At 41.2% G+C, this 12,767-nt stretch overlaps 1 protein-coding gene across 7 annotated transcripts in view; it reads left to right on the forward strand.

The window, feature by feature from the left end:
• RFFL (ring finger and FYVE like domain containing E3 ubiquitin protein ligase) overlaps positions 1–12,642 on the forward strand; it is a 36,690-nt gene extending 24,048 nt beyond the window's left edge. For all 7 annotated transcript variants that reach the window (XM_072882261.1, XM_072882264.1, XM_072882263.1 and 4 more), the window contains 5 exons: positions 4,919–5,323; positions 7,246–7,329; positions 7,709–7,916; positions 9,214–9,237; positions 9,807–12,642. In XM_072882261.1, the coding sequence (XP_072738362.1) occupies positions 4,919–5,323; positions 7,246–7,329; positions 7,709–7,916; positions 9,214–9,237; positions 9,807–9,988 (903 nt within the window). In that variant the 3' untranslated portion in view covers positions 9,989–12,642. The remainder of the gene's footprint in view (positions 1–4,918; positions 5,324–7,245; positions 7,330–7,708; positions 7,917–9,213; positions 9,238–9,806) is intronic.
• Positions 12,643–12,767: the final 125 nt, after the last annotated feature.

Here is a 12,767-nt window from a genome sequence, read left to right on the forward strand (position 1 = left end):
ATAATCATTTAAAGGAGCATTAACTTGAACATGAGTTTTTTAAATTTGTTTTTTTTAAAACACTAAGGTCCTTTAAAAAAAAAAAAAAGTTGCGGCAAGAAGTTTAGTAATCTGATTCTGCTTTCACTTAAAGGAAGATCTACATATCTCTCTCCCAAACTATTGTTGCTCAAACTAAAAAGCCATATAAGTTTATTGAGGGTGTGTGTTGAATTGCTGAAGCTTGGTGCAAAAAAAAAAAAAGGTACAATCCATTTTATCTTGTTTGTAAACTTCATTTGTGAGCATATAGATGCCAAAATAATTGTTGCCAGTAGATTTTTAATTAGACAGCAAAGCCTGTCTGGGGACATTATTTGGACACGGTTGTTCCTATAATGCTGCTTGAAAAATGTTTTAGAGAGGAAAGTTGTTCAGAGTTCAAACTCTGTGGCTTAAGAGTGTCTTCTATATAGCATGTTACTGAACTTAGTAATGTGAGAACTTAAAAATTACAGTGAATTTTGGCCACAGCCCTTTTAGATTAGATGGGGAAATTAATAAATTGTTCTGTCTCGCACCCTTTTTCATGCATGCTGGCACCTATCTGAGAAAGGGTAAGTCTTGGCAGAGCTGTTGCTTTCTACTCACAGAACAACAGGGGTGTTTATGCATTTTTGCACTGAGAAGTGTTATTGCTCCAGAAATCACTACAAATTTAAATTTTGGTATTATATTTTGGGGGTTGGGTATATATGTTAATATATTTTGGGTATGTAAGTATGCCTAGACTTTTTCTGACAGTAGGCAGATTCTGGGTGAGGTGGGAATGGTGCAGTTACTGCACATGACTCTGCATAGCATTGCCTTTAACGTTGTCCTCATTAATGGGATGTATCTTTGCAAACACTTGTGGAAAGAATTATTCTGAATCCAGTGCTTACTCTTCTGCATAGTGGCAAATAGTGGATGTACACAATTTTGCTCTTGAAATGAAAACAATTTATGCAGTTAAGTGTGGATTATACAGTAGCAGTGCTAGAACCACGGTCCCGTTTTTCCTGGTATCTTCTAAAACATATGTTCTAATATACGCTGTCTTTAAAGCAGTCTTTTGTATAAGAGTCATCAGTACCGCTCCAGATATGTGAAAACATACTGACCGATTGGGGCTAGGTAAAGCTCTGGTGTGCAAATTGTAGAGGATCTGCTAAAGCAATTTAAGACATTTCTGCCCCCAGCAGACTTCCCCGTGTTTCTGCTGGCGTTGGCTGGCAGTGTAACTGGGGCCGCAGAGTACAATGTGTGCTTGTGTCTCAGCTGCTCCTATTCAGTACAGACTATCAACGACAGTGAGTTTGAGGTTTATATTCTGTATTGTGAAGGGGGGCTCCTAAACTTTCCTTCTGCCACCACAACTACTGACTGGGACTGACTTGAGCTAGATGGCTACAGGTGGCAATACTTAAACAGCTGCAGGAAGGTCTGCTAGCTCATCTGCCAGTCCTTGGTCTCCAGAAGAGAATTTGAGATCAAGAACTGAGTACGTAACTTGTAAAACACTGTCATGTTTGTAAGTCATGTTAATTCTTTAGTTCTGTTGATATGGACCAAGACGTGTATGAAATCTCACGTTGCTGCAACAAGAGTACTGAAAACTCTGCGTTTTGTCCCAAGAGAGGCAGTAGCTTTGAACTCTAGTGTTAGGTTAATGTTTATACTGAAATACAGTAGATAAAAATTGATTCCTTCCGCACTGGTGGCCATAAGGATAACTTAGATTACTTTTAAAAAAACCAACCAACTAGCAACCCCCCCCTGCACCGCCCCCCCCCCACCCCCCCCGAAAGACGGTCTCTTAGGTCCTTGGTCTTTTGTCATAATTGTATTTTAATTTTTGTATAACATGGCACCTACTAAACGGATTAGGGTGGGGGGGTTTGAATGGAGCATGTATTTATAAGATGCTTTTAACCATTGGAGCATCTTTAAAGGATGTAAAATTTAATCATGGTAGCAAAAATCTCTGAGGTTTTTTTGGTGTTTTCCTTCTCTTAGATGACTTTTTTGATCTTGGTTTTCTGTAGCAAACTGATTCCACAAAATCTTTTAAATTTAAAACAAGCATTCTTCATTTCCCTCTCTGCTGATAGAAAGCTATGGCAGGCATTCTTGGTGGATATGTCAGATTGTTATTCCTTCCTCCCCCATTTTCTGATTTCAGTGCCTTAAATTGGCTGACATTTTCAGGAAGATGCTTTTCTTTGCATACTTACAGAAAAAGCTCCTGGCAAGCTAGAGTCTAAGATTAAAAAAACCTCCCCGAACAACAGTAGCCATAGTGAAAGCTTGAATGTTGGCATTTCTTCATTTTATCCTGCATACAGAGAAGAGCCAAGTGTATCAAAGCCCCATCCTGGTATCTCTGGGAGACTAGCTGTTAGAGCAAACAACCAGGAACAGCTTCCATTCTGGACAGGCTTCTGATTTAAAGTATTTTGCTTCTGTTTGACCATCCTGTGATTGTGCTGCCAGTTCGTAAGCATCATTCAGAAGTGGTCTGACCTTCTAGTAACAGGATTTAATTTACAAGAACATTTGAAACTAATTGTACTGAAGAGAACGGTGTCTTCAGTTGTCGCCCTTTCAGTCAGAGTTCAACAAATATATCGAAGCTGTAAAAGCTGCTTAATACTGAGACGCAGCAAACAACTTCTGTGCATGTTTAAATACTTGATGCTCAGATACAGGCTGGGGAATTTTTTTTCTCTGAAGATGAATCCTAGTGGTGAACTGGTAAGCCAGAGACATGCCTAGTTTTGTTTTGACTTCTCAAAGGTATCATTTGGTAACTAAGGCAGACTCGCGTTATTACTGTTAATTGCTTGCAAAAACCATGTTGGATAATGCAGCCCTTGTACTGTGCTCGCTTACGTGATATCTAAACGTGTCAGTACTCAAGTAGGGGTTTTCTGGCTGGAAGGTCCTTGGCCATACAGCGGTTCCCTTTGGAGCCAGTTTGGCAGGCTGCACAGCACGGGGGACGCTTCCCCCTGCCAGAGTAAAGCAGGGTTGTTTGTTTTTTGGGTTTTGTTGGTTTTTCTTTTTTCCTCAGTTCTTCTGATTGTTCCCCTGTCAGAGATGGGTGACTGAGAAAGGGAAAGTGTTGTCAACGGGGTTATTTTCCATTACTCTGCCTTTGTGGAGTGTTTGTTCCCCTGCTCTAGACACATGCACAACCAGAAGTTCCTGTCTCTGCCCTGAAAATTTCCCGAGAAACTGGATTGCTCCTGCAATCGTAGGGTCAAAAAAAGTCTGTTACATACTAATGTTTTTTATAATGCCCAAGTTAAGGAAAACTTCTCAAAACTGGATGCTATGTGGAAATTGCCCTTCCTGTCTTGCTTTGTGATTGATGAGTCACTTTTACTTGGCAGGCCCCCAAACAGCAATTTTGAGATGAGGTTTCAAGTTTGCATGACCAGAAATTCTCTCTGTGGTAGAAATTTTCATGTCTTAAAATGCTTAGGCAGGAAATTGGGATTCTTTCCACTAATTGTCATTGTAAGTCTATTACAGGGCCTAAATGAGAAGTCTGTCGGTTATAATTGTAAGGCTGTGTGTGGGGCAAGGGGGCTGCCAGGCTGTAAAGGGGATCAGAAGGAGCTTATGTAAGCAAGTACGTATTACACATTTTAAAACATGAGAAACATCTGCTTTCTTTGAACTGTGACGTTAAAAATGTCTTCTAATCACTAGAAGCAATTAGTGAAACAATTTTTTTGTCTCCGAGCTTGTATTTGTTGCTTCTCCAACTCTGCATGTGTATTTTTCCTTGCACAGCTCTGAAGGGTCAGGATGTCAGGATTTCATAGAGACGCTTGTCTTCTCTGAGTCTGTGAATTAGCATTTTTAACCAGCACTGAAACCAGTTCTTTCTTCCCTCAGGACTTTTTAAAAGGCACGTAATGCGGCTGTTCTGCTGCTATTCCTATTGGAAAACGTAGAATTTGACTTTCCCAAGTGTTGAACAGTCAAGTTTCTGCGGAAGTCAACATGGACTGTGAGTGCTTGGAACTTCTGAAAATAGAGCCCTGAGTGACGAGACCAGAACAGTATAAAATAGAAACATGAAACAACAGAATTTAATCTGTAAAGTTTTTAAACATCTGGGGCCTAATATTTCCAAAACTTCCAACACTTTCTGTCTAGCACCTAACTGGCACACACTGTGCATATTATTTTCAAAATAAGCTGGCTATTTTTATTGCATAAATAAATGTTGAGTTCTTTGATGTCTGTCAGATACTAAGCCTTGCTGTTTCCTTTTCCTCTTATGGTGAAAAAAAGATTCATTGAGTGATTGCAGCAAATTGGAGGGACCAAAAAAAGGGGGGGGAAGGCGGGGGGGAAGTCACTCATAGCAAGTATTAAATTTATGAAATAGAGAAATGTTTTTAAGTAGTTCCCTCCAATGCTAGGGCTTTCTTAATGCACAGAGCAATGTTTCATTGTTTTATAAAGCAATGCATAACTAGCTGTAATTTACTTGAAAGTCTGCTGCCTCATAGATATCTCCTGACTTCATCTGTGGCTTAAACTGGATGAACAGGTCTGGAATAAGGTGCAGAAAACTCCTGTCATTTGAGGGAATTGTCTAAGAACAGAATATTTCATTCTGGGTAAATGGAGTGTAAATAGTGCTTTGCTAAGAACTGTGAGGAATCTAGTGATCTGCTCATGGGATCAATCCTTTTCCTCATCTAGGAACATGAGTAACACACTTGGCACTTTTTCATAAATTAGAAGGTTTTTAAATAACAGAGGCTACTACTTACTTTGGCTCACAGATGGTAGGGGAGCACTGCCTGTGGTTGTTGTGCACCTCTGGCGCCGGTCACGGTGGATCGGTTTGATTCTGTTCCCTTCTCTTTAACAGCACATCTGCTTGGACTGCAAGAAGAATTTTTGTACGTCCTGCTCAAACCAGCCTGAAGGTGGTCCCCTTCTCTGCCATCTATGCCAGCGTTTCCGAGCCACAGCTTTTCAGCGGGAAGAGTTGATAAAGATGAAGGTGAAGGATCTGCGAGACTACTTGGCACTCCGTGAGATTTCCACAGAGTTGTGTCGTGAAAAGGAGGACCTGGTATTTCTGATTCTTGGCCAGCAGCCTGTAATTACCCAGGAAGATCAGATAAGAACAAATCCATTTAATACTAGTGCCTCTGGACAGCAAGACTTTGTGATTCTCCCACCAACCAGCATAGCATCTTCTACCTCACATGATGCATCTCCCGTGGCTGCAGATCCCGTCTCAAGTTCACTAGCTCAGGAACATCAACAGGTACAGTCTCTAGACAGAAGCATCTTTTGCAAACTCATTCATCTTTATTTTTGGATTAGCTACTAACATGTTGCACAAGGTTTTTCAAGTCGATAAGGTGCCAAAAAAGTTTTACGTTAAAGATGCCTGCTTAAAAAGCAAGGAGGGCTTCTGTTTAGAACGGATGACGAAAGATGATTTCAGTTGCATTTTATACATGCTCTTCTCAGGTTTGCTTTTAATTTTGAAGTGGGGACCTCAAACTTTCTTACAGAATAATTAGGAAAGTAGAATGAGTTATTTTACACTGCCTTGCTGTGTAAAACTGTGACTTGCTGTCACCAACTTTGACTTGCTATTCCCTTTCCGCACGAGTGGAATTTAATTTGGTGGGCAGCAGCGTTGAATATATTGAACATTCACTCTGAGAACATCGCTGTTCTGAGATGTGTTTTCTCTGGTGCTCTGGTCCACACTTGCCATTGCCACTGGATACTCCTGTGACTGGTTCCTCTGGTACTTGATGCCTGTGTTGGTGCACAGTCTATCTTGTGTGTTCTGACAATTGTATGTAGATGTTAGATGAAATGGTTGTTATTGTTCTCTAATTCGTGTGCAAGACGGCAAGGATGGTTTAAAGCAATTTTGGAACTGAAACTGATGAGAAAGATGATTGTGAGATGGTTGAGGTTTTTGGTGTCTTCTGCACTCAGATCAATAGAAGACAGCCTGAGTCTGTTGTTAAGTCTTCAGTTTATGATGAACCCTGCTGTTCCGACCAACCTTGTCAGGGGCATTAGAGCTTAATTATTTTTTATTGACTTTGCTTTGTTTGTCTTTCTGCTATCTGGTATGAGAAGTTTACTCAGTGTTTGACATCTGCTCCTAGTCCTATTATGAAGTTAATAGGTGTATTTCGTTCCTTGTGGGCCAGAGCTGTGAAAGTGTATGTATCTTCTGCTGCCTCAGCAGGTACATCTAGTACAAAAGAAGAGTTTTCCTGGGAGGACATTTTTTACAAATCATTAAAAGGCCTTTTCATTCTCTGGTTTTCTGGATATTGCCATGCCAATTTTTACCAGCAAATTCAGCTCTGTTGTCTTTCCTTACTGCCCCATGATACACTTCAGCTTCTTGTCTCTACTTGCATGACATCCTGCTACAGTTCAGGCTCTTTCATTGTTGTTGTTCTTTTGCTTTGTAAATATTAACAAGTCACCACTTAGATAAGTAGGATGGTAACATTACAGTTGTCTTTGTCAGTAGGGAAACCACAGAGGGGACCGATAGCTGCCGAGGGCAAGTCGGTTAGAATTACACTGCAGTTCCTTTCATTTTATCAAGTGCCAAAGCAACTGCCCCTTCTCATTCTCCAGCTTTGTCGCTGCTGGTCCTTCACTTAGTATCTCCTACTTGTCCAGTCCAGAACCCACCTGAGGAGGTGTTTCTGTATGGTTACTTTGAAGATGACCTGTAGACTTTGAGCTGTGTTACAGAGGAGTCTTATACAGAGCCGATGTGCCATCAGAGCTGTGATATCACACCATGTCACACTGCAACACTCCAGTGAAAGATTGCATACATATACACACACACACATATACACGTGTATAAATTTGGTCTCCTCCTGATCCAGCCTCACAAGAACTTGGGGGATCTGTGGGATCTTACTGTACAAGTACTCTATCAGGGTTTAAATAAAACGAGGCTTTAAAGGGTCAGATGCTGCACTTCAGTTTCAAAAAGTTTCACTTGTTTAAAGTTTATTTGTTCTTGTAAGTGCTGCACAGGAAATACCTTCTGTGAGCGTGCCTCGTTTTTACCTCGTGCTGCAGTTCGTCCTTCCAGTGGGCAGGGTTTGCAGTTACGCTGAACTATCGAGCTTATTTCCCTTTCGATGCACAGAGATATGCTGTTGGTGAAAGCTTTATTTCCTCTTCTAGGCAAATGGTTATGTGCCTCCAAGCCAAGTCGGTATGACAGGAGTTGAAAATGCAGCAGAAGCACCAACAGAGGAGGAGACACAGGTTTGTGTGTCCTGGAATTAGATGACAAAGAATACCAGGTTTTCTAGGCTGTTTTTGACACCACCGAATCATTACTGCAGAGATGGGTGGCCAAACAGTAATTCAGACTGACCACTGGCAGACCAAATGAACCCTTTTCTTCAGCATCATCTTGTCCTCCGCACATAGAAAGAACTGGTGTCACTTGGACACTATAATAATAGAAATTATTTATTTCCATCCTAGGACTTGTCTTTCTGATAGATGAAGGAATTTACAGAGTAATCAGTTATATGAACATCCAAACATGAATTCCTGCTAGTGCACGTGTTGAAAGTTGATTTAAGTTGTAGTGCTAGGTGTTGAGGGCAAGAATCATTCCATCTTTGTTCCCTTTCAGTCTACTGACTCAGAAGATAACCTGGTGCAGGGGAGGAAGGCTTCTCTCTCTGATCTAACAAGCATCGGAGACATCAATGCACTCTCTGTGCGACAGCTGAAGGAAATCCTTGCTCGCAACTTTGTCAACTACAAAGGCTGCTGTGAAAAGTGGGAGCTGCTAGAGAGGGTGACTCGTCTTTATAAAGAGAAAGACCTTCAACATCTAGGTAAGAAACTTAGCAAGCATGTACCTGTTCTCCAGATTTTCCCTTTCTACAGACAGTTGCAGAAGGGAATGGAATAGAACTTACCTTACATTTCTGTTTTGTGCAAGTGAGGAGAATGGAGGGAGTGTTTCTGATATGCACGTTAGAGTGAAAGTACCTCAACTCTACTCACCACAACTTGTACTTGTTTAAGAAGAGAGCATTATGGTAGGTCTGGAGCGTGACTTCCCTGTAGTAGCAACACATGAGAACTGTGTGCCCTTCATCTCGGGATTCTGTATAGCTGTGGCAGATCACGCTGGTCACTGCATCACCCACAGAACAGCTGATGCACGACTGCAGATGGATGGCTGTAAGCGCTGGGGTGAGCTCTTATCTGTTGACTCACGGTAACTGGCAAAGCGAGCAGGAAAATGCCTTGCCCTAGCAGGAACATGCCACCTAAAAGCTGCCAGGCAACTTGGAGCAGGCATGTGCTCAGTGATGGTGGCTCCCACTGCTGAACAGCTGCGGTTATCTGTGATTCGACTCTGTCCTCTTGATCACAAGAGTGTTCCTGCTGGGCCTGCACAATTGACCGATGCGGGTATAGTGGTGTGATAGAGGTGCACAGAGAATGTATCTGGCTTGACTTTCAGGTGCCAGTTTGCAATTCTAGGTAATTAGTTAAAAAAGACATATACTTGTAAATTATTTACAAGAGAAACATATTTTAACACTTTGATTTCATAGATAGGTTTGTTTCTCAGTGTTGTCCAAAGTAGTGTTGTTTTCTTAAGCACATGTCTCTAAGCTTTGTCCTCTATGAATGATAAAAGACAAGTGCTTTGGTTTTATATTCTTCTTTCATTGTATCTTGTGCTTTTGACAGAATTTATCCTTTGCTCTTAATCACTGTCGCCTGTGCATCTCAGCTGTGCTCAACAATATTGGTGAGATTGTGTAACACCGAAGAAACTGGCACAAGGGGCTACTGAAAGTGTAGTTCTAGGAAGCCAAACACTGCATAAATTCCAAGGCTGCCTTAAAAATGGATATGTCACTTCAGATAGCCGCTTATCTTTGTGAAGCATTAGCTATCGTGTAAGCTCAGTAAAAGAGAAAGTTTCTTGCCCGTTGAACAACCTATCCTCATCAGGTTCAGCTTGAACCTCTGCATGGGGATCAGCAAAAAGCAGTTCTGGTTTAGTAATCTCCCTTCAAGGCTTTCATCTCCTGCTTCATAATACTGCTTGAGTAAATTTTTTTTCCAGCTTCTCTTATTCTCACCAAATCACTTTCTCTTCTTATGTTGCAGTTTCTGACACTGATGATCAAACTGGTAAGTGATATTCTCAATCACAGAATCCTATAGGTTGGAAAAGACCCTTAAGATCATCGAATCCGACCGTAAACCTGACACTACCAAGCCCACCACTACACCATGTCCCTAAGCACCTCATCCAAACGGCTTTTAAACACCTCCAGGGATGGCGACTCAACCACTTCCCTGGGCAGCCTGTTCCAATGCTTGACAACCCTTTCGGTGAAGTGAAATTTCCTAATATCCAGTCTAAACCTCCCCTGGCGCAACTTGAGGCTGTTTGCCCTTGTCCTGTCACTTGGGAAAAGACCCATGTTGCTTCATTCGCCTCATTGCTAAGAATCTCAGTGGTATTTCTGTTTGCATCACACAGAAATTACTGTGCAAAAGCTAAAACTTTGTGTTCCTTGCCAGTTGATGGAGCAGATATATCCACATCAGTGTAGACGCAAGGGGAATTTTTTTTCCAGACCTTCAGTGTGCAAAAGTACGTTAGGGAAGCCCTTTGATAAAGCCAACTCACAGATTGCACAAAACCGACATACCTTTCTTTGCCTCATGCAAACTGTGGTCTCTTGTTTACTCAGGTGGTGCTGGGCTCCCTGGCACGGAGGACAACCTCTGCAAAATCTGCATGGACGCACCCATTGACTGTGTCCTTCTAGAATGCGGCCACATGGTCACTTGCACCAAGTGTGGGAAGCGGATGAGCGAATGTCCCATATGCAGGCAGTATGTGATAAGGGCTGTCCATGTCTTTAAGTCCTAAGTGTGTGTAAGGAAGACTGGTGATGCCTTAAAGCCTCATCTGCTGTTAAGAGAAATGGTCAAAGTCGCTACAGATAGTTAGGTCAGAGATTAGCATATGGACCCCATTGGAAGCTGGAAGCAAGGGAAGGCTGAAGCCTGGGGAAAATTGCTCTTACTCAAGCCATGCCTGGCTGGGCTCTTCCCACTATAGTGCTTTACACCACAGTGCCTGGACTCCTTGGAGCTTACTGCCAGCAGCAGACACAGAAATCATTAACAACCCACATTCTAGAATAACTTGATCCACTAGTGTTGGGGATAAATGGATGCTTGGCTTCCCACCATGAAGATCAGATTCAGAGGCTTCCTATTTTCCCCTGAATAGTAAACAGAAGTGGACTGGCGTCTCAAAAAGTGACATTTGTTTTGCTGCTTAGGCTATACACCCAGCAACAACTTTATTTTCAAAGATTAAAATTCTACTGTGCTTGTTAATTTTATTTTTTTTTGTTAAATTCTTATGCTTGCGGGACAGGCAGACTGCCACTCATTCCCTGTTTAGAATAAGCATAATTCTAGCCTAGTGCAATTGTGGAAAAATGTGTAATTTTATTTGAAGATGGACTTTGTGTTCTTGAAAAATGTAAGGGGAGCGAGACTCTGTGAAACATACAGCCTTACCTTGTGGGGTGGTGGTTTTCTGTTTACATGCCAGTGAGAAGGGAGATTTCTGGTTTGACTGTTGTTCCTTTGACTTTACAGGCTTCCTTACAGTATATGCCAGCAATTGTTTTAAAACTGAACTGACTTCACTTGATTAAGGAGCTACAAATCTAAGGCTTGGGTCTCTTGGAGGGTTTAGTGAGGAAAACATACAGCTAAATAGCAGGATGGATTCCATTGCTACACAATCATAGTTAAGTACAGGTGACTTTTTCTTTTTAGAGGGGAGGCATGAAAGAAAGCAAACTTTATCTCCCTTGAATCAATGAGTGATCATCATTGTAGATGCTTCTGTTTACTAATCGGCTTCCCCCCATCCTCCCCTTTGCTCAATTTTAGTCCTGTTACATTCAGACTCCTTATCAAAAGCAATTTATTTTGTACTCTTTCTGCGTGTGAGGGTGGATAGGAGATTCTGTGATCTGATACGTGACAATTGCAAGCCCTTACAGCTATCCTCGTGAATAGTATGTTCATTTGGAAGCCTTGCTAGAGAAAATTGTAACTTACTGGCATATTTTTCCCTCAGTGGCCTGCAAGCATTCACTCCATTTGGCTGGTAACACAGCTAAGTTATAGAATCTTGATGCCTTAAGTTTTCAGCCACTGTGGGACTATATACTCATTTCATTTCAAGTCATTTGTGAAGTTGAGTACCTTCTGCTGCAGGTTTTTTCCTGTCTAGCTTTCCCCTTTATGGGGGGTGGGGGTGATGACTCAGTGTTCAAACTGAATCACTGCCAGCAGAGGAACAGCGTAAAAAACCCAACAGTGTCCACTTACAGCTGCTGGAGTAGTGGAAGTGTAGTTACAGAAATGATCACCAAAGCCATCTGCTTTTGCAGTAAGTGGTAATATATGTTAGCAGCAAATTAAACTTCCGCAATCTTTAACATGGAATATTGCATGAGTAGCAACTCACTTCTCAATTGGCGTGGAGTGGAGGGTCTCTACTCTCCAAGTTGGAATCAAAAAAGCACTTAAGATGAAGAAATGGGTAGGTAGCAGAACCTCTGCACTATTGAGGTGGTCTCTGAACTCCACAGAAATGCAACAGCTGCTGAGGTTTATTGAACTAAAAAAGATTCTGAGTTTTACCTCCTTCCCTGTTCAGGTTGTTCTCTAATCTTTGGCTTACAGTTTAACAGCTTCCAGCATGAGAAGAGTACTGGTACAATTCAATACATCATGTTAAAAAAAAAAAAAGAATTGCAGGTAAGCAGTAACTGTATTTACTCTTCAAGAGGTTCACAGGGACCTCTTTGAGAGGTACAGGGACACGCATACGGTGTTGAACAGCCTCATTTAGTAAATTCACTGTGAACATTCATGTTGTCATATTTTTCAATAAACTCAGGGCTGGGGGAATTTAGCAGGAAGAAGATTATTCCCCTGTGGACAGATGTACTTTTACTTGTAGAGGGTAGGCTTATTTTCTACAGCAGATAAATCAAGTTGCAGATCAATGCCTGAAGTTTTAGGAATGAGAAGATACACCCACCGTATGACTCTGAAATGTGCTTTCTGAAGGGAGGACTCTCTCCTTTTTTTTCCTTTTTTGCCTGACCACAGCATTTCTCTTGCAAAAATGGATATAATAGAGTTGTTTTTAAAGGAAAATAAAAATCTGGAGGAAGCTTATTAATGATCCAACGGAATATAATGATCTGAACTAATAAAGTAAATGGAAATATTTATGTGCTTTATGTACACTGTACATTGTTTAAATATTTTAAAAGTTAATATTCTACTTGAAAGGGCATGTTATTCTCTATTAAATCCTCTTGGTACTATGCTGGTTAAACTTACTAGTTTTGGTACAGAAGTTTGGTTTATAATTTTATAATAAAGTTGAAATGTGATTTAGGTAACCTTGTTTTCTGACTCTGTTGCCAACAGGCTAAGAGAAAGCAGAGATCCTACAGCTACTTCTGAGCCTGAGCCAGAAAAGGCTTGGGATACCAGGTGCTTAAATATCACTAGAGGGTGGGGGTACAAGTACAGAAGAGGTTGAAGGAAAAACGTTAACTGAAAACACTAACTTTTTAGCAGTACAATCTTAACTTTGTGAAGAT

The sequence above is a fragment of the Ciconia boyciana genome, chromosome 17, assembly GCF_034638445.1.
Source record: "Ciconia boyciana chromosome 17, ASM3463844v1, whole genome shotgun sequence".
NCBI classification, from domain to species: domain Eukaryota; kingdom Metazoa; phylum Chordata; class Aves; order Ciconiiformes; family Ciconiidae; genus Ciconia; species Ciconia boyciana.